Source organism: Pristis pectinata, chromosome 7 (genome assembly GCF_009764475.1).
Source record: "Pristis pectinata isolate sPriPec2 chromosome 7, sPriPec2.1.pri, whole genome shotgun sequence".
In the NCBI taxonomy this organism is placed as follows: Eukaryota; Metazoa; Chordata; class Chondrichthyes; order Rhinopristiformes; family Pristidae; genus Pristis; species Pristis pectinata.
The window spans coordinates 66,726,123-66,748,380 of NC_067411.1; the positions used below are offsets into that span (position 1 = coordinate 66,726,123).

The 22,258-nt window shown below is 37.5% G+C and overlaps 1 protein-coding gene across 2 annotated transcripts in view; it reads left to right on the forward strand.

Annotated features, from left to right (window-relative positions):
* Window positions 1-22,258, forward strand: part of slc12a2 (solute carrier family 12 member 2) — a 128,169-nt gene that overhangs the window by 100,113 nt on the left and 5,798 nt on the right. The window contains exons 16-26 of one of the 2 annotated variants that reach the window (XM_052020692.1): window positions 923-1,034; window positions 2,434-2,574; window positions 3,838-3,944; window positions 4,955-5,034; window positions 6,282-6,422; window positions 13,199-13,246; window positions 14,528-14,650; window positions 14,802-14,913; window positions 17,100-17,186; window positions 19,284-19,419; window positions 21,251-21,318. In XM_052020692.1, the coding sequence (XP_051876652.1) occupies window positions 923-1,034; window positions 2,434-2,574; window positions 3,838-3,944; window positions 4,955-5,034; window positions 6,282-6,422; window positions 13,199-13,246; window positions 14,528-14,650; window positions 14,802-14,913; window positions 17,100-17,186; window positions 19,284-19,419; window positions 21,251-21,318 (1,155 nt within the window). The remainder of the gene's footprint in view (window positions 1-922; window positions 1,035-2,433; window positions 2,575-3,837; window positions 3,945-4,954; window positions 5,035-6,281; window positions 6,423-13,198; window positions 13,247-14,527; window positions 14,651-14,801; window positions 14,914-17,099; window positions 17,187-19,283; window positions 19,420-21,250; window positions 21,319-22,258) is intronic. The other variant, XM_052020694.1, reaches the window with a different exon arrangement.

The window sequence follows — 22,258 nt, forward strand, 5'->3', positions numbered from 1 at the left end:
CGTACAGGTCAATTCATTACACAGTGCAGTTACATTGAGTCAGTACAGAGTGATGTAGTACAGGTTAAAAAAAAACAATAACAGTACAGAGTAAAGTGTCACAGTTACAGAGAGAGTGCAGTGCAATAAGGTGCGAGGTCACAACAAGGTAGATCGTGAGGTCATAGTCCATCTCATTGTATAAGGGAACTGTTCAATAGTCTTATCACAGTGGGGTAGAAGCTGTCCTTAAGTCTTCTGGTACGTGCCTTCAGGCTCCTGTATCTTCTCCCGAATGGAAGAGGAGAGAAGAGAATGTACTGGGTGGGTGGGGTCTTTGATTATGCTGGCTGCTTCACCAAGACAATGAGGTAAAGACCCCAAGGAGGGGAGGCTGGTGTCTGTAATGTGCTGGGCTGTGTCCACAACTCTCTGCAGTTTCTTGCGGTCCTGGGCAGAGCAGTTGCCATACCAAACTGTGATACATCCAGATAGGATGCTTTCTATGGTGCATCTGTAAAAGCTGGTGAGAGTCAAAGGGGGCAAACCAAATTTCTTTAGCCTCCTGAGGAAATAGAGGTGCTGGTGAGCTAATAAATGAGAAGCAAGGTAGGAAGGGATGGGGAGTTTGAGAACTTGAGGCCTGGATAAGTAAAGGATGGTAACCAATGCCGCAGCAATGGAAATCTGTAGATGTGCAAGAAGCCAGGGTATAAAAGCGCACACATCTGAGGGTTGCATACTTGATTGGAGGTTACAGAAATGAGGAAACGGGGAACCTGCTATAGCCTCATCACCACTTACACTGATGTAGCCTGATAGCATCTATAGAGCAATTTGAAGATGAATGAAGATTTTAGAATTTGGGATGTATTTGGATGTTACATTGCCCAATGGATATGTAACATTTCTATTTTGATTTTTTTTCCAAATGATTGCTCAGGCCCCAATGCTTGTTGATGACAGGTGCTCCAACATCCCGTCCAGCTTTGCTCCATCTTGTTCATGGCTTCACAAAAAATGTTGGACTAGTGGTCTGTGGGCATGTTCACACGGTGAGTTTGGTGGACAAACTTATTTTCAATTGAAGCTGCATGTTCTATTTTGGCACCTTGCATTTCAAGGTCAACAATTTCAAATAATCATAGGTGAATTCAACAATTTGTCCTTGTTACACATTTTCAATACTCAGATTATTTTCTCTCGCCCATGTAATTCACCTCCTCTGATTTGTACCTCCCCTCAGCAAGCGCCACCACCCTTTAATTCTCCATCCCACTTGCGTTGTGACCTGTCTTTGGCCTCGTACTCCGTTCCAACGAAGCCTAATATAACATCACGAACAGCATTTCATCTTCTGACCTGAGCTCAATAATGAATTCAACAATTTCAGATAACTGACCTTTTGTGATAGGTCATCCGTTTATCTTCCTCAGATGCTGACAGTTGTATCGCCAGCACTGTTAGTTATTTAACCTCTCCTGCTTTTCACCCTATCAATGATCTTCCATTGTTATTGACTCTCCCTTTTTTTCTCTGAAGCTTTCAACTTGTTTCATTTGAAACTTTTTTCCCAGTTCTGATGAAAGGGCATTGACCTGAATTTGCCATGCTCACTCTCTCCCAGTTGATAACTTAACAATGAAGCAGTTGTATGACCTTTTAATTGCAGTCCTCATCACCACTTGGATGTTGGTTTTGTACCAGTTTACATAACAGGATATAAATTATTTTTCAATCTGTCATGATCGTTGTTAATTCCTTCATTCTATCTTGATTCAACCACTTTGCCACTTTAACAAAGGTTTTAGCATGGGATGGAAAATTTGATAAATGCAAGGCAATGGATGGTCATTTGTTCATGATAAATAACTAGTTTTCATAACTCAAAGTAGAATCTTTGACAAGTAGGAGACAAAAACAGATGTATCTGGATAACTACAGATTTTAGAAATCAAACTCTCAATCCCCTGAATAAGGCAGCCAGTTGATTTCCCCCTGCCCATCTGTCTCGTTCATAACTTGTTTCCATTGTCTTTGTATTTTGTTCATTCCAAGTACAGGTGATGGACTTATTGCTGTTCAGACAATGGAAATTCTCCCTTACAGAATTCACCTACCAGAACCCAAAAATTTGAGATATGGAATAAAACATGCTGTCGTGGAATTAGTGGGAGGGGAAACAAGTAAATATTTTTTCAACTCTTGTTTCTTGACACAGATGATGTGGCTTTATATTATGGAAAAAATACACAACTACCTCTGTAATGTGGGGGGTCATTTGTATGTATTCTCCAATAATCAATTATGTTAGCATTTCAAATTTGCTTGTTCAAGTGTGGTGGGCTGGAGCCGCCTCAATTCATGAGAAACCCAAGCCTTTTAGACTAATTCCTGAAGTATTTTTTCAGAAAAGGAATAAGTGCAATTATGTGAAATATTTAATTTTATTAGGGGCCTCGCAGGCAAGCTTTGAAGGAAATCTCTACTGATCAATCTAAGTACCAACGGTGGTTAATCAAAAACAAAATGAAAGCCTTCTATGCTCCTGTATATGCAGAAGATTTGCGTGAAGGAACACAGTTCTTGCTGCAAGTAAGTTTTGATTTTTGTACTAATATCTAGCAGTTGGATGTTTTTCTGACATGGTTTCATGGATGTTCAGTTTTGTATTACCCCTGTGGTCAGGGCAGAATGATGGAATCTGAAAGAACACGGGTTACTCTTCTTCCCCTAAATTTATTGACTCGCATGTGGGTAGTCAAATGTAGACAGACAAAAAGCTAAACATAAAGCATGTGTACAGCAGTCAATTGCCAATCTCGGTGCATTATACTTGCAAGAGAAATTATGCGTACGCTATCTGTTTTTTTTGAAATTATAAGGTACATAAATGATGAGGAAGCTTTGTTTAATCTGTGGTTGCTTTTTATAACATTCACTCAGGACCATGAGCCAGAACTCACTTTGACGCTCTTCAGTAGGTTTTTGAATAAATGTGACATTACCCTCCTCGCCCTCTTAACATCATTTTTGTCCTCCAGTGAGTATTATTCAGAAAAGGCATCAAGGCTGGGACTCCCTCAAATCCATGTACACTGTTCATTATATTAAACGAATTTTGGTACAGCATTTGTAATGAATCTCAGGTTTCCACCTATGCATAGTCACTGTTACCATTTTCATTTGTTCTCCAACCCCTTGAGAAAGATTGGGTTTGGACTTAGGAAGAGTTCATTAAATATTAAAAATATGCTAATAGATCATTGGGAAGTAAAGAGAAACTACTTAATAGCATTTTTGATGCATTGAAGAACCTAAGTTTTGAGGGAAAGAATAATGCAGATTGATTAGGTGAGCTGAATTACAAGAAGCTCATTTCAACAAGTTCATTTCAACAAGTTCATAGCATAAACATCAGAGACAATTGGGTTAAATTCTGCTGAACAATTAATATTTTCATGATTTCAATATTGGGAGCAGCTTCCAGTATTGATAAAACTTTTCTCTAGTTTGGTAGTTAGTTGTTTCACCCAGGTAAAACTTGGTCTGCAAATCTGTTACCAGGTAACGGTAAACAGACTCAGCAGCAAAAATATGCAAGGTGAGTGTTAATGATGCTTGGCTCCTGACATCATAACAGAAAGAATATGCAGCTGCATTTAGATGTTGTATAAAGTTCTCTGTATTCCAGCTATATAACTACCTCTTGGATCAGTTTAAAAACATTTTCCATTTCTCTCATTCTGTGGCTTGTGGATTAAATTGTCAAATGTTGACACATTAGGTGTTTTTGTACTGCAGTCCAAACCAACATTCAGAGAAATGACTTTCATTTCTGTTTTGTCCTCTTTCCAGGCTGTTGGACTTGGTCGAATGAGACCGAACACACTCGTCTTTGGCTTTAAAAAAGATTGGCGTCAGGCACTCATGAAAGATGTGGAAAATTACATAAATGCTATTCAGTGAGTTAATCTTGGTAATTACCATTCAATGGAGTAAAGTAGTGTATGGAAAGTAAACCAAGTTTTGCATGAGTAATAAATGCAGTAAAATTTCAAAAATCTGATAAATCTCTATTCAGAAATCCTGATGGTTAAGCATCTGATTCACCGAGACGCTGGGTTCCAAGCACCCTTAAATTACCCAGGGCTCCATTTCTTGCACTCCCTTAAAACTTGCCTGATTATCTGGAAAATTTATCATATGGAAGCACAAGCAGTTTAAAATTTCAGCCTGACCTTTCATCAAAACTAGGAAACATGGGTGACACGGTGGCACAGTTAGTAGAGCCACTGCTTTGCAGGTCCAGAGACCTTGATTCAATCCTGACCTTGGGTGTTGTCTGCCTGGAGTTTGCACAATTTCCTCCTGCATCAAAAAGAGACATGGGTTGATGGGTTAATTAATCAGCATAAATTTCCCCTAGTGTATAGGTGAGCAGTGGACTCTGGGGGAGTTGATGAGAATGTGGAGGAGAAATAAATGAGTGTAAATGGGATGTTGGTAGTCAGTGTGGACTTAGTGGGCCAAAAGGCCAGTTTCCATGTTTTTTTCCATGACTGTATAAATACTGTATAATACCTTAATGTGAATGTGTTGGGATGTCAATATGAGTAACATCCAGTAGTCTGGAAAATCTGCCAGTCTAGCACCATAGAGGTTTCCAGGGTGCAGGAACATGAGATTTTATTGTATAAAGCTATCATACCTATTAACTTTGGACTCTGACTTTTCGAAAAAGCTCTTTGTTGTGTGTGTGTTCACCATTAAAGTAACCATTCTAATCACTTTTTCAAATTGGTTGATGAACTCAGTAACATTCACTGACTTTGATTACTTTAAATATCTCAGAGTAGATAGTTACATGCACTCAAAACCTAATGCTCATTAAATATTGTGCCTGAACAAGGCTAAGTATTGTTTCCTGCTTTTGGTTAAAGAATTGTTCTTGTAATGCATATTTTCTTTGCAGTGATGCATTTGACTATCAATATGGAGTGGTTGTCATTAGACTAAAGGAAGGCTTTAATATTTCTCACCTTCAAGCACAAGGTAAGATTTCATTTTGATCTGCAATCTGTTTAATACTGCAAAATGATTACATGCACATCAGGGAAATTGAGTGTTGTGTAGAATGCCAACATACTATTGAAAATGCAGGTTCAGTATTTCTTCTGCACAGTTTATGGTTTGCTGGTATTAGGAATTTTTGATTAGCTGCTAGGCATCACTTCATGTATGGGGAAATGAGAAGAGTTGCATCTGAAGATGAGTAATATTAAATAGATTTTGCCAAGTGACCACCTTTATCCATTCTCATTTCAAATTTTGTATCTTGTATCCACACTCTGTCTTGAGATGCAAATGTTAATTTGTCAACTTGGAGAATGCTGAGTGTGCCTAACATGAGAAGATTGAGAATGATCGTGTATTATTTGCACGTTTGAATCAAGGAAGAGGCTTCTTACAAAAAAAAAACACCTTAAACTCAATTTTATCCAGAATTGAAAGGATAGTTTCTCAACAGACTACTGTTTTTTGCCATTAGTTTGTTATTGTCTCTGCTGTATCACTCTCCGCATATATCTTGATATTATAAGTATACTAGTCCTACTGATACATTCTCTAATTTGGGGCATTTGGGATAAACTCCCAGGTTTTGACAAACAATGGACTTAAGTCCACACAGATTCTTCATCTATTCAAAAATACTTCACTGGCTTCCTCTTGAGTATGTTGTCGTTCTACTCTATGGGCTTTTGCCGCATATCTGCAGCTAATACATATGCAGCATGATTTTAAATTCTAGACAAACAAGAACTAAAATGTACTATGGTGCTTAAAATGAGTTTTTCCAAAAAGGAAAATGGATACCCAAGGACAAATGTACAAAATGGAAAGGAAAACTGGACTAAATTGGTGATAATTTAGTAGTCATTCAAAGAAAACCCCTAAGGAAAGATTCACTTGTTTCCACTTCAGTTAAATGTTCAAATCGTATCCTGCTTGATCGTGGTGTATTATCTCTCCTTGAATTTGAACTTTCGTGAGCTCAGTTTGGTCAATAATTTTCCCTCCTTATGGTGTCTACATCCAAGCTAGGCCTAAATCATCCTGGCGAGCCAATGTATTAATGTGGGAAGGACCATGGTAGTTAACTAGGTATCCTCTTCCTCCCCACTTCTATAGTTCCCTTTACTCAAACATGTCTCTTAAATAATGGGCATATTCAAAATATTAATAACTGGAAAATAATGTTTGTTTGATGTGATTGCTGTCTGTTATTTTTACTTGTACAGAAGAGCTGTGCACTTCTCAGGAGAAATCTGCTCATCCCAAGGATGTAGTGGTTAATCTGGAACATTCAGATGCTGACTCTAAGCCATCTTCTAAGTCAGTGAGTGAAACCAACAGCCCTGCAGTGTCACAAGACCAAAAAGGTAAAAAAATCACATTCAGTACCGATCAGTAACACAGTGAACAACATTTGTTATTAATCTTTTTTGTTATTAATCTTTGTTTCAAGAATATAAAAACTCAAATGTAGAGTAAGTCATTTGCAAGGTCTTTCGTGAAGTACCTTTGACTAAAGACACTTCACCAGAATTTGAGCAGCTCTGCAGCTTTTAACAGAATGAGGAAAAATTGGCCTCTAGTTAATCCCACAAACAATTTGCCAGATTTTAGGTTTTTTTTGTCAAATGACCTAATGAATATTTACAATATTTTTTCTGTTCTTCCCTCCATCTGTAAATGACTGTTGAATCTTCATCTTTCTTTAAAAAAAAGTCTTATTTTAGCAGGCATTTTGATGATGCCAAGGTATCTTTTCAACCTATCAATTTGGTACACACATAATTTCAGTAATTTAGAAGTATTGCCATCTAGCTGAATAGAAGACATAAATAGCATTCTGAGCCAAGATCAGAATGCCATCTATTAAATTCTGTCTTCTAAACTGATCAAAGAAGACTCCTCCAGCTAGTGTTGGTCCAAGAATAAAAAAATCTGATCTGTTCTCCTGAGCATCTTGGGGTGGGTTAAGTAAATTAAGAAGAAATGGGATTATGTTAAATTACAATAAACTGTACAAAATGACAGCAACTATGCTTGATGGGTGTAAAAGATTGCTACTGGTGGAGGGGGAATCTCTTTCTTCTTTTTGGGTACCTCCAGTATTATTGGCAGAACACAATAACTACCTGCAATCAAGTTGTAATAGTTGGAATTGCTTTGATAGGCTCACTTCATTGAAAACTGATGACCATTTGGTGGAAAATTTTGTCACTACTGGTGATAAACTATGACATGGGAAGCAAAATGCATTTTGTCAATAATGGAGGCCAAGGGGTGGGGCAGGCAAAGTCAGTGAGTACAAAATGAGATTTCCTGGGTTTATTTTCCCTCTGCTAAACAAGATTGTTCATCTAATAAAGATGTTGCTACATCCCAGTGGAGTATACCCACATGGTGTTTCTGTTCCTTCAGGCAGGTTGTGTTCACCTTTTTTTAAAAGAAAATATAGTGATTATTGATTCCTGCGTCAATCATACAGGCCTTGTTTTGGCAGGAAGTATAAAAGTAAAGCTGGCAATGGGGACTGAGCATGGCATTAATCAATGCACATTGCAGAGTGTGGTACTTGATTGTTGGTACAACCAAGTACACACCATTTGAATGCTCATTAAATATAGCAAACATTTGATGGTTGCAATAATTTAATTGTTTTGTTGAAGTTGCCAAAATGAATCCCTCATCGAGGGGAAGTGGGTCTGCGGCATAATTTTCTTTTAAATCGGGGGTAAAAGCATTCCTATGTGCAAGAGAAAGAATAAAATAGCTTTTTCTGTCTTAAGAGAAATAAAATAAAATTTTATTATAAAATAAACTTAAAATAACTCCCACTGAGTTGTTGTAGATTATTTGTAGAATAACGCATACTTCACAACCTGGCTAAATAGCGGTGCATTGACTTCAAGTGAAGAATGGACCCATTCCCTGGCTATGGACAAGGAAGAGGCCCAAAAGCCTAGGTTGGCAGTTGATGTGATTTGCACTGAGAAGGTTTGTGACAGCTTCACCACCAATCACTACAATTTAATATAAATATTTGCCAATGATCTCAATTCACAAATTTAATTTTATCACCAATAAACAATGAATAAAAAATATCATTACAAATACACTGCAATTAAGTGGAGTGAGGTTTTAATTTTCTCAAAATATAGATCAAAATTGTGTGTGATTTAATATGGTTAAAAAATTGTCCAAATTGATGTTGCTATCTTTGTTTTGATGACTTGCCCAACAATGTATCCTGTGCTTATGTGCTTGTTCCTGCTTGTGCATCTTAAATCCCCCGTGCAGCAATAGCAAATAGTGTTGCACAGGTATGTATAAGCGAATGCATGAGGACGTAGTATTTCATGAATGTGTGGAAATATAGTAGTTAACTTATGTTAATGTACCTGACACGCATTTTGTTCATGTCTATGAACTTGGCACCATTCTTCAAGCTTGGAATAGTCATTGTTGGAACATCATTCTCTGGGACATCAAATATCTACAAACATGATTGTACTTATCTAGGACAGGAAAAAATGCCAGTGTTCTTTTCAACTTGGGCAATCCCTCGGAGTTGAGGGTGACTTTCCCCATTGCTAATTCTGATACAACTGATAAGGCCAAAGTGGGATCCACAGACTCGGCCACAACTGGCAGGAGGTGCTTGATGGGGCAAGTGGGTGCTATGGAAGGTGATGTGTTCTTCCTGTATTTTCAATGGCCTTCCATATACTCCCAGTGAAGATTCCAGGTTCTTGGTGTCATTTGAGAAGCTCCTTCACCATTTTGACTAGTCACAGGCTAGGGGTTCCCACAAGGTGGTTGGAATGTACCTTTTTATCCCCAAAGAGGACATGTTGAGAATATACATTAAATGTTTTCCTTCCTGATGACCTACCTAGGGGTTTGATTGTGACAGAACTATCAATGGAGCACGTGAAAATGTTCTGTTATTCAATCCACTAGTGACTGCTATTCAGCATTTCCACTCCCATCCCTCCCTGCTTTACAACAGGGATTGGTAGCAGCCATTCTATAAATCAAATATTTCATGAATTGCAGGTTATTTTCTGTACAGGCTAATCTCAAAACACCAGAATTGAAGTTGAACAAACACTGATGCTGCTCCTGCATGCAATATCCATAAACTTGTAGGAGATTTAAATCCAAATGTTTCTTTAGTTCACCACCATTTGACATTAGGGCTTTATCTCTCTTTGCCAGGTAAATGCTGGTACTTTACTATTGCAAGCACCAATATTTTAATATTGTCTGTGGTGTCTCTCCCAGATGGTTGAAGACCCCAGTAGAAGTATTAATGCATCATGCAACTCCTTAAATCGATCAATATTTATATATGGTACTGTCTCATACGTTAACGTCAAATTTTGATTTGCACTATTTGATACATCTTCTGTGAAGAAACCACTGTGTACATCTTCCCCCACCCTACAATTTGTTAGGCTAATAAGCAGTGTTTCTTTTAATTTATCTTGTGTTGGAAGAAGATGCAAGTGTTTTTTCTCACTCCTGGAGTTTCTAATGTGCATTATTATCTTGTTTCTGGAGATTTCAATCATTCTGCAGATTGCAATATAACCTCTTTCTAAAATTGGCAGGATACTGCCACCTAACACATTAGAATTTCTTTCTTATTATCTCTATCTTGCAGGGCCTGAACTCTATTTCCTTTGTAGCTATTTTCCTTTTAAGCTTTGCACTTGTCAGAGTTTGTACTTTAAAATCAAACTGAGTGTTCCTCATTCTTCATGTACTTAATATTGCTTGTACAGAGAATAGAAATGTAGAAGTCAACAGCAGTGAAACTACTCTTGTATGTAGTAACTTTACTAATGCTAGACCAAAGCCCTAACCTTTCTGTTGCCAATTTACTTTGTTGATTTAAATATTCACTTTTCTAATAACTGCAACTGTTTCTGGGTAGCAAAGCACTTTTCTTGCCATACACATCAAAAATGCCCTAATCTTTCAGTATTTTATTGTCGTTTCTATTTTCCGTCATTTTTTTAAGAAAAGTTTTTTAAAAGAAAAGTCCTAATGCAGGATTTCAACCAAAACATCAATGATTCCCACATACACATGCACATTCCTTGATCTGCTGAGTTCCTCCTGCAGATTGTTTGTTGCTCCAGATTCCAGCATCTGCAGTTTCTTGTCTCCATTTTTAAAACTAATTTCTTCACCACCTGTTCTGGTGGAAAGAGGCCTAATTCCTCCCCCATCCCAAGAAAATCTCTGGTAAACTTTGTCCTCCAGTATCACCTACAATAGAATATCCAAAATTCACTTGCAGACTTCAGCTGAAACATAACCTTTTCCTCTTGCAGTTAAATAGAACATTGCAAGTATGAAGTACTGATTAAACATGAATGTAATTGCCTAACAGATGTAACTTAAAATATTTGGATCCCATCAAAGATTGATTTTGTTGAAATTATAATACAATAAAGTAATTTTTCTCTGATTAGCCCCTCAGCCCTTTAGTGGAGTTTAATTATTGTTACAGACACATCTGATGCAACACAAACTTGAACAGAGACAGACAGGTGGGTAGGAAGGGAATATCCCCCTCCCCCTCCCCCTCCCAATGCAACCTCCATCTTAAGTTAACAAACAGACGCATTGTCCTCTCATGCAGTCCCTTGGGATTACATTTGGCTTCCACTCTAGTTTTGTGGTTAGGCCAATGTAGAAACCACAGGTTCTCCACAGATGTGGCAGGGTGGGTAGCTTCCACTATTTACTCAGGGCTCCTGTGTGCTACTGCTGCATGGCATCAGCATTCTTAATGCCCTCCTCCACTTTGTAGTCATGAACCAGAGATCCCCAGGAGTTGCTGGGTATGTTTTAATGGGATATGCAGCTTATTCATCTAATATCATGAAAATTGTCCAATTTGTGGCCACCACTTTAAAATTTCTAGCTCTTTGTGAGGGATATCAGTTTTTTTGAATTGATTTAACTGATGTAACAATTTCTTCCATAAATCCTTATTAAAAATAATAGGTCTTTGCATCTCTTACAATTTCCCAGAACATTTGTGTACTTATTGTTTGCCATATTGGATTTTTTGCACAACAAAATCATGATATTGTAGCATGAGGATAGTCAAACAATTTAAAATCTAATTTAAAACCAGTTGATACATGAAACCTTCTATGCCTGTTTATAATCATACTAACTGTGTAGCACTGCATATAACATACTGTAATTCTCCTAGGAGATCTTGCAAAGTTTGGATTGGGTATGTTTTTGTTGTTTCTCAGACTATGATGCATTTTATTGTACAGGTTTACTTCCTCCCCAATAGAATTTTAAACTGGCAAAGTCAATCAGAACTCAACCCAGGCTTAACTATTTAACTCATGACTGCACATTATTTGTTAAAAGTTAAACTGATTGCAATGACCATCAGACTGAATTTTACATTGTATGCAGGAGCTGATTTAACTATCCATCAGGGATATTAATCTAGGGGATTTGATTGAACTTGATCGCTGTATGTTTGGTTTTAGTATTCTATTTTTAAAAAAAGGCAAATCTAAAAAAAATTGGGTGAAATGCCATTACTTTTTATATTTTAGAAATTATTGTTTTGGCTTGTAATCTGACAAATTGTATTTATTCTAAATGTAAAAATTTATGAGATTTCATTAGTTCAATGTGAGATCAATTTGTTTTCTAAATTGTAAAATTTATTATCACTAAACATCCAAGCGTCCGAAAAACAAATGTCTGGGAACACATGAAAGTTGACCACAAAGAAATGTGGTTAACTTTCTGTAAATTAACATTCTGCTAGATTAACGTAGTTCAAATATTTACAAAAAATACACCGAACGTTGGAACTTTTTTGCATTTCAATGGAGAATTGCCACAATTTTGAATTAAATACTTCACTTTATCATGGTAAATGGCCATTAATGTTGTAGAATTTAATGGGTTTGTGATGGGAGAGAGTTGTTCAAAGTCCATGTGAGAGCCACTTCTCACACTGAGCAAATGTTGAAAAGCATGGACAGTGATCTTCAGTTTAACTTCTTGATTCCAAAATAAGCTTATGATGTACATCCTTTCGATAATACTACAGAGGATCTTTCTGATTAACTGTGAATAAAAGCCGAAGTGGCATGGAAAAATGTCAAGACCCTTTGTGGATTATGTATTTCTAACCATTGCAGTAAAACTTGCTTCCTTTCAGTTACTTTTGTAACTCATCACAGCATGCTGGTGTAAACTAGACTCAATGGTATCCCTAACCTTTGCAAAACATTTCCCTTTTATAGATGACACCAGGCTCTTCCATTTTGTTTTCTAGAGTGGTTCAGTACCTGAAGGACTTCCTTGCATTTGATCTGGCGTTGTATCATTTGGTCCGCTCACTTTTTCAATGTTTGTTTATAACTAGCATCTAGAAAGTGTGGGCATGGTTGAATAGAAACTTTCCATACACTTTTTGTGCTGCCAAGATTTGCTCATCCCTGACTGAAAGAGGGGAGAATCCACTCCCACAGTGCTGATTTTTGTGAAACTCTGGTCAGAAGGTGCCAGCTTGTTTGAGCAGGAATATGGTTGAAGAGGGTGGGGGAGGAAAAAGTAGAAAATAACAGGATACTGCTTAGATTTAAAAACCTGTCTTGCAGAGGGGCTAACTTTAAGTGTAGTATGGGACCCTCCTACAACTTCCTTTCCCATCCACTTCCCTCCTGCACATTGGTTTCTGTCTACTTGATTCCACACTCTTATCTGAAAGAATCCGTGATAAGAAATGAGGTATAAATTTGAAGTGGGAAGGAGAAACAGTGCTACTGAGTTTTCTGTTCAATCAGTCAGTTTACATCAGAAATAAAGCAATCATATTCTAACTGGTTTTGAGTAAATGGGCACATGCAGGAGATATGAGCTGATGCTTATGACAGATCTCTATGCAGCACAATTAAATATCAAAGCTGCTATTTTGGGTTCATTCATCTATTTTTTCGACATCTTTCAAGTACTGAATGTTTAGAATATAATTCCTCCCATCATTAGTTATATTCTAAACCAGCTATTAATGTTTATTGTTTGGTTACATCTATTGATGCATTTGAAGTTAACTTTTACTTTATTGGTTGTTTTGAACATGATGCAGATGAAGAAGATGATGGCAAGGCATCAACACAGCCCCTCTTGAAAAAAGGCAGGCATCCCATCTTTTGTTTTCATTTGAATATTTGCTTAAGTTATGCTAGAAATCAGAATTTTCATTTTGCTCTTTTGTTTGTACCATTGTGGATGCTAGTTTATTATTTTGCTTTAATACCTGATGCACATGTTTATTTGCCCTTCTCACCTCTCCCTTTTATTAGCTGAACTTAGTTTTTTAATATTTGTGCAAATCCTGCTTGAATGTTTTATCTACACAATTCTAAGTGCTTTTCAATAATAGTGCCCAGCAGCTCAAGTGATTAGTTTCATAAAGTCAATTTTATTTTAAAGCAATTTATTAAGGGAGGTTGGACTATAGTGCTAAAAATACAATTGATAAAGCAATCAGCAACTGAAAGCAATTGTTTTTTTTCTAAGTATCTTTATCAGAAAATGACAAAAGTACACTCAACTAGATACTTGATTTCTCTTTCAGAGATGAGCCAAATGTACTTTAGCAAAATTTACAATTTAAATTGTACAAGCTGAAGATGTTGTTTGTTGTTTTCCCAATCACTTAAGTATTTGTATTTCAAGCTATTGTAATAAAGTATGCATTTTGTTTTTAAGATAGAGTTGTTGGTTTACCAATAAACTTACTTTGGAACAGCAAGGATCTTCCAGAGATTGCCCCCTTCAAAACTAACAAGCAGAATGAAGTTTACCTTCGGTTCCCTTCATTGAAAAGTAGTTTCTTTCAAATTGCATGGAAGGGTGATATGTAGCCCTTCTCCCTCCAATCTAGTGGAAGATGATTCATGCAGGATTATTTTATGAACCTCTCCATTGATGGTGATTTTTCAAAGTTAAATACTTTGAATATAAACTTGCCATGCTATGATAGCCTTTGAAAGATTCCAAATTTTCTTCCATTAACCAGAGTCACTAAATGTCCTTGTATGATCTGCCCATTCATCAAAATGTAGAATATATACCCTTTTGCATGTAGTGATATTTTGGGTAGTTTGATAACATTTGAATTTCTGAAGGGCGATATGTTAAGAAACAAGTTTGGTGTGTGGGGGCAGGATTTCTGGAGAATTTGCCTTATCTGCTTAAAAATTGCAAATATCTATGCTATAGTGTCCTGGATTGTTTAATCCTGGGGGGGGGGAAGGCCATCAAAAAAAAAATTAGATGTATCATTGGTTTGCAGTAAAATATCAATGATTGTACAACTGGTTTTCTCCTTCCTGTTTGAAATATCATGCTGAACTCTATTGATTACAATAACTTTTTGGACATGCGTCTAATTTTCTGTGAAACTCTTCAGAGGTTAAAGGTCCGTCTGTGCCTTTGAACATGACTGACCAGAAGTTGCTTCAGGCAAGCTCTCTGTTTCAGAAGAAACAGGGCAAAGGAACTATTGACGTCTGGTGGCTTTTCGATGACGGAGGTATAAGTTCTGCAATTTTCCCTCAATATACAGATAAACTGGTCACAGTAAAACAATAGTTCTCTATTCTTCACTGCATTCTATTTTGGAAATGAGCTGGAAAATAAAGTTTTGGAATGTCTGATATTACAACAGTGTTTGACTTTATTAGGTCTGACTTTACTTATCCCGTATCTTCTCACTACTAAGAAGAAGTGGAAAGATTGCAAGATCAGAGTATTCATTGGTGGGAAAATAAACAGAATAGATCATGACAGAAGAACGTAAGTAATCTTGCATCTGGAGCAAAACATAAAACATAAAACATAGCATGCATCTGTGATTACAGATGTGATAACATAGACATCTGGTTCTATTTTCAAAATCACTGATCTGTAGTATGAGTAAGGATACAAATACATTTCCAGATTAGGCATGGACAAAATGTAAATAACAAGTGGAGCCATTTACTAATTGCAAACTGCCTTTCATTTCTCATCACTGGTACTGGTAAAGGTCTTGAAACAAATGAGATCCAGTTACTTAATTTTGCTTGATAATTGGTGCAAATTTGGATTATATAGAACCTAATCTAATGTATGCTATGTTTCAAGTGGTCTGTTTTATTTTTAAATGTTTGTATGGATGTTGAAAATGCCTATAGGAAATTCCCTAGAAATAATAAATGAGAAATTTCACAACCAGCATTAATTTTGCAGTTTTAATATGGATAATATTAATGGGGTTCCATAAGTATCAGTGCTGGTCGTAATCTACATTAATAACTGGGACAGAAAAAGCAAGAGTGTAACAAAGTTTTACTACAAAGCCAAATAGGAAAGTAAGGACCCAATGACTATGACCCAAAGATTTAAAAGTGACAGATTGTGGGTAGACAGGTAGCAACAGAAGGGGCATAATGGAGAAAATGTGAGTTGGCAAATATTAAATCAGAAGCTAAATGATTGAATCTATTGGGATCTGGATGTGTAAGTACCTGAAACATTGAGATAACATGCAAACACATTAAGTATGTGGTATACCTATAGATTTGTGGAGTTGTATAGCATGGAAGCAGGCCCTTTGGCCCAACTCATCCACATTGACCAAGATGCCTATCTATGCTAATCCTCTTTGCCTGCATTTGGTCCATAAGCCTCAACCTTTCCTATCCACGTACATATTCAGATGTCTTGTGTGTTATAATTGCACCTGCCTCTACCACTACAACAAGTAACTCATTCCTTGTACCTACCCACCACTCTGTGTAGAAGAAGTTGCCCCTCGGATTCCCTTTAAACTAGTCCCCCGCACCTTAAATTTATGCCCTCTAATTTTAGATTCCCCTACCCTGAGGGAAAAGGACTGTGACTATCTATGCCTCTCAATTTTATAAAACTCAAGGTTATCCCTCAGCTGCCTTCACTCCAGGGAAAACAGTCCCAGCCTTTCCAATCTCTCCTTGTAACTTAAGCCTTCCAATTCAGGCAACATTACTATGAATCTTATCTGCATCCTTGTGTTTAATCACATGCTTCCTCTAGCATGGTGACTGGAACTGCACACGATACTCCAAGTGCAGCCCTAACCAATGACTTGTGCAACTGTAGCATGACATCCCAATTCCTATACGCTCACCAATTTGTCTACCTGTGGCACCACTTTCAGGGAACTATGTACTTGTACCCCAAGATCTTGCTGTTCACTATCATTCATTAGGGCCCTGCCATTCTGTGTATCTCCAGGCCTAGTTTAAAATGCATCACTTTGCATTTGTCCAAGTTGACTTCCATCAGCCATTTACTTACCCAGTTGATCTAGATCCTGCTATAACCTCGGACAACCACCTTCACTATCCACTATACAACCAATTTTGATGGCCTCTGCAAAATTAATATTCATGCCTCCTGCATTCTCTTGAGATTGTGAAAGTGTAAGAATAAGGAAGAATTGTACAGAGCCTTGAGTATAAACCCAAATATATACCTGGAGCACTGCTGTTTCTAATCCTAATGGAGGATACACTTGTAGAAAGAGCATCATGGATTTGAGATTACTTTGTATAATATAGTTATCCTGGGTGAGTAAGACTGCAGTTTAAAAGTATGCAAGGTGATTTCATTAAAAATACAAGATTGAGAGGTATTTACAATGTAGTTGCTGAGAGGCTATTTTCTTGACAGTTTGGAACTAGGGAATGTTGTGTCAGGAGAAGGAATTCGCCACTGAAGGTTGTAAAGTTTTGGAATTTTCTACCCTGGAAGATGGAATGCTGAGTCAGAGTATAGTCAAGATCAGTAGACCTGGGTATTGGAGGACTGTAGGGTTTAAAGAGGAACATGTGCTTTAAGTAAGAGTCAGCCATTATTTTACTAAAGTGAATAGACACTAGATGCCATGTATCCTCTTTATGATATGTTGTTTTTATGTTCTTGCTGTTTGTAACCAAATAACTTTAATTGACTTTCAGAATGGCCACTTTACTTAGCAAATTCAGGATAGATTTCTCAGACATCACCGTTCTTGGGGATATGAACACCAAGCCAAGCAAAGACAAGTAAGTGACCCAGTGGGAAAAAAATTAACAATTACATAAGTCAATACTTCCCCATGCAGTATACATCATGTAACAATGAAGTCTCAAAAGTTGCTGTCAGGTGTTCACTGTAATTTTCCTGACCGTGCTCTGACATTGGACTCAGCAGAGACTATTGTGGTAACACAACTGTGGTGATTCCCTACAACCTGACGCTGGGGAATCCACCAAACAACTTGTATCAGGTTATCCCTGGCACATGGAATTCATTGAATGGAGAAGAATGGGTGTATGTGTTAGTCAATGAATGGTTACAGCACAGGAGGGAGAACTCGACAGTAGCTTTAGTAGAGAGCTAGCAATGGACATGGGCTCTCTACTAAAGCTGCTGTCGAGTTCTACCTACTGGCCCCTTTCTCTGCAGTCTTCATTCTTCATATTTATCCAATTTCCTCTTGAAGGCCACAATCGAACATGGTTCCATTACTTCTGCAGGCAGTGCACTTCAGATTCCAACCTTGTGTCACTGCTCTGCCCCCTTTGTACCTGTTAGTCTTTGACCCCTCCCTAATGGAACAACCTTCCTCTGTCCAGACCCTCTCAATTAATATGCTATCAAATCTCCCCTCAGACTTTTCTCAAAAGAAAACAGTGCCAGCCTCTCTCACCCTTCCTATGTTGTTTCCAGAACTGGACCTGTTACTCCAGTTTTGTGTACCAGTGCTTTATAAAGATTCAGTATAACTTCCCTGTCTGCTTTTCTTGATAAACCCCAAAATTATGTTCATTGTATGGTTCTCATTTTGCCCTGCTGCTCTCAAATTATTTTGAACATATTCCAGCATTACTTTTAGAAGGAATATCCTTTGTTCTATATTTCCTTTTCATCATCATTCTTGCCGAAATTTATCACTTCACATTTCTCCACCTTAAACTCTCTGCCCACTCCATCAGCCTTTTTGTACGTGATGCAGCCTATAAGTATTTTCTGTAGTTCACAATACTGCCAAGATTTGTCACCTGCAAATTTAGAAATTGTGCCTTTGACCTCCAAGTCTAGGTCAATAATAATTCAAATAAAGCAATGACCCTAACACCCATCCATGGGGAACGTTTTCCTCCAGGCTGAAAAAAACAACCGTTCACCATGGGGGGTGGGGGTGGTGGAAACAGTCTGTTACTTAGCCAACTTCCTATCCATTCTATCAGTATCAATTTTCTTTGAGGAACTTCAACTTTGATACTTATGTGACACCTCATCAAAAGCATTCTAGAGGTCCATCTATACATAACTGCATTAACCTCATCAAAAAAATTATAGTAGTGGTTAATCATGACCTGCCCTTAAATGAGTGTTGGCTTGCCTTAATCCAGTCCCAGATCCATGTTTCTAAAAGCTTTCCTGCCACCATGGTTAAATTAACTGGCTTGTAGTTGGTGGGCTTACCCAGGCCTTTTCTGATCAAAGGACTAACTTTTGCTATTCTCCAATCCTCTGGCATCATCCCCCTATCCAAAGAGCACCAGAAAATTATGGATAGTGATCCTCACATTTCATGCAAAATTCTAGAATATGTCCCATCTTATCACTGTGATGCAGCTACTTTAAGTTCAGCAAATTTTTCAAGTACCTCAGTGCCATCAATTTTTAACATACCCAGTATTTCTCCCTCCCCCCTCCTGCCCCTCGAAAAATGGGTGCAAGCTACTCACTTAGCATCTTAACAGTGACCTCAACACTGCCTTTGGAACACTTCTGTATTATTTATGCTGGCAGCAAATCTTTTTTCATACTCTGCCTCTCATTTTAATTTTCACCACATTCTTTTGTAATCTGGTTCTCACTAGTATTTGCAACATCATAATTGACATATGTAACTTTTTGTTTCATCTTCCTATCCATCAGCCATGGAGCTCTGAATTTTTTTTTCTTTCTTTGCCCCTTGTGGGAATGTGCCTCAATTGTAACTGAACAATCTCGTAATCAGTATTAATCCTTATCAATTTGATGCTTTAAGTGGGATTTTTTTGTATTATTTTTAGTAGCTAACTGATACTTGAAATAAATTCAGTATACTAAATATTAGGCAAGCTTTTTTTACTGAATTTGTTTAACAGTATTGCAGCTTTCGAAGAAATGATTGAACCATTCAGACTACATGAAGATGACAAAGAGCAAGAGACGTATGAGAAAATGAAGGCGGAGGAACCATGGAGGATCACAGATAATGAGCTTGAGATTTATAGAATGAAGGTTCTAAATCTTGAAGTATTTTACTTGATTGCTATATTTAGACTTGGTCCCAGCAGTCCACAGCAGAAACAGCCACCAGATCACCAGACCAAATATTATTACCAAAATTAAATTTGAATTCTAACACTTACTCGGAAAATGCACTCCACATCATAAGCTGCTGTTCAAAATATTTCATGAGCCCTCTCGTTAAAGATTTTGGGAGTAACTAAGGAGCACGAGCTTGTTATCTTGCTCCTAGACTATATTGTCAGCTATTTTTTTTCCTCTATTGGATTCTGTTGATGTAACTCTTGTTTTGGAGGTAAGAAACTGGTCTCTATGGGTTTCTTTGTACGTTTGTGACGAAGGATTAACCAATTTGGAACAAGTCAAAACTAAAATCATTGGTACAAACACTTATCTTTGACTTTGGTTCTTCTTCACAACTCTTGGGACTAGTTAACCCTGCCTGAAGAAATCAGTTTTCCTCTATGTTGCAAACATTTCCCATCTTTTTGAAAAGTTTCTATAAAACTCTAACATTGTTCTCAGTTGAGATTCTCCATTTTCTTTGCTGGGAACTCATTTGTGGAAATCTACCTCTGCCTTGCTATCTAACCTTGTAATTTTTAGGTGTTTCATCTTGATACTTGATCTATGCTACTCTTCCCGAATCAATTCAACCTTTTATGGTATCTTACATTGGTCTTTCATCTTTATTTCGAGTTGATTACTGCAGTACGAGTTATTTTGAAAACTGTTTCCTTCCAGTCTTGCAGAGTAGTAACATTTTGTAAAGAGTTCTTGCTTTGCATGCCAGTCTAATTTATATTACATGTATCAGTTCATAAAAACTCTCTCTCATTCAAAGGGCCAATAGATTTGTGTTCTTCAATTTGTACTGTGGTGCCAGTTTGGTTAGTATGATGAAGGGCCCCCAATTTTCAGCTTTTTGCTGCCTCATTTGTTTCATGGGTTTGAAGCAAAGTTGGAATTGCTCCAGTAAAGATGTTTACAAAAATGAATTTGAAATTGTTGTTCCAAGGATGTCTTGTGCTGAATCACATGCAGTATATTGATGATTTGCTGAATCACCATGGCCCAGCTATTAGGCTGATTTATCTTTCTTATGACACAGCAGGCTGTTCAACACAGCCTGCCCAGTCTGGCTCACAGCAGGGCAATCACATTAGTCCCATTCTTCCTAATTCCCTGTAGACCTGCAACTTGCTCTTGCCTATCAACTCTCCTTCGATCCTCTTGCTACCTGCCAACACTAAGCCATAATAAATAGTAGCCAATTAACTTACCAGCACACTGTTTTGGATGTGGGAGGAAACCAGAGCACCTAGTAGCAGAATCCCACAATTACTAATATGCAAATTCTAAGCAGCACCAAGGTCTGGAATGAACCCAAGACCCAGGAGCTGTGAGGCAGTGGCACTAGCTGCTGTGTCAACGAGCTCCTTGTCTCCTAGTAAGATAAGATCTCTTAGTCACATGTACATCGAAACACACAGTGAAATACATCTTTTGCGTAGTGATTTGGGGGGGCAGCCCGCAAGTGTCACCATGTTTCCGGCACCATCATAGCATGCCCATAACTTCCTAACCTGTATGTCTTCTTTTGGAATGTGGGAGGAAACCGGAGCACCTGGAGGAAACCCACACAGACACAGGGAGAACATACAAACTCCTTACAGACAGTGGCCGGATTTGAACCCGGGTCGCTGGCGCTGTAAAGCATTATGCTAACCACTATGCTACCGTGCCTAGTAGTCCACCCTCGTTCATTTATTTCCCATTAAGTATTTAAAGTAACACGTCTAACAACTGTGTTTCATTTTAGACATATCGACAAATCAGATTGAACGAATTGTTGCGAGAGAATTCGGGAACTGCTAACCTCATTGTCATGTAAGTAATGGCAGAAATGTTACAAGTGACCTGTAAGCGATCAGTCCAACGATAGAATAAAAATGCTGTTTTGCACAATGTATTTGAATGTAAAATTACCATAAATCTGGCTATTGCTAACCCTGCTTGTAAGATAAAATCTAGTCCTTCCTACAGCAATTTTTTTCTTACCCAAGACATTCTTGTGAAACTGAAATTGTCTATTCAGTAAAGTTTTTGAAACGATCCAAGTAATTTGAAACAACATCCATTTTACCTAGGGCAAGTACAATATACACACAAGACTTTTATTTCATCAGATCAAATCCACACTGTGGTGCAGGTCATTTTGCTGATTTTTATAAACAGTTCCTGGTGTTGCACTCCAGACAAATGAGATCCTCCAACAGTTGTGAGCTGCATTCAATTGCTTCTAATACATTACCAATGTTAATAATACTAAATTCAATTGCATTTTTAAAAAAAAACAATTTCAATGCTAAAACTAATACTAACACTTGCCTACGACAAGTGTTGGGAAATAAAATCTATAACCATGCATAAAATTCCCTGAACAAGCAGGTTTGAATTTTTAATCAGTGAAGGAAGGGAAACTAGTCCTCAAATGTTCCAAACAGTATGATGACATTTTAAAGTGCAAAAGGAGTTCAAATTGACTGCAGTAATTAAAGCTGGTCAAGAATTTGCAAACTTGAGCATAAGTGAAACATTTTTAATTGGCAAAACTATGCATAAACTAAGACCAGTAGCCCACTTGATCCCTCAAGTCTGTTCTGCCATTCATTATGAACCTGGCTACTCTAACCTCAATCCCCCATTCCTACCTACCCCTAATAACATCTTGCCTTTCTATTATGAATCCACCTGGTTCTGTCTTAATTGCTCTAATATTTCCCATCCACAATAAACAAAAACATTTTAAATGTTTTCTGTAAATTGT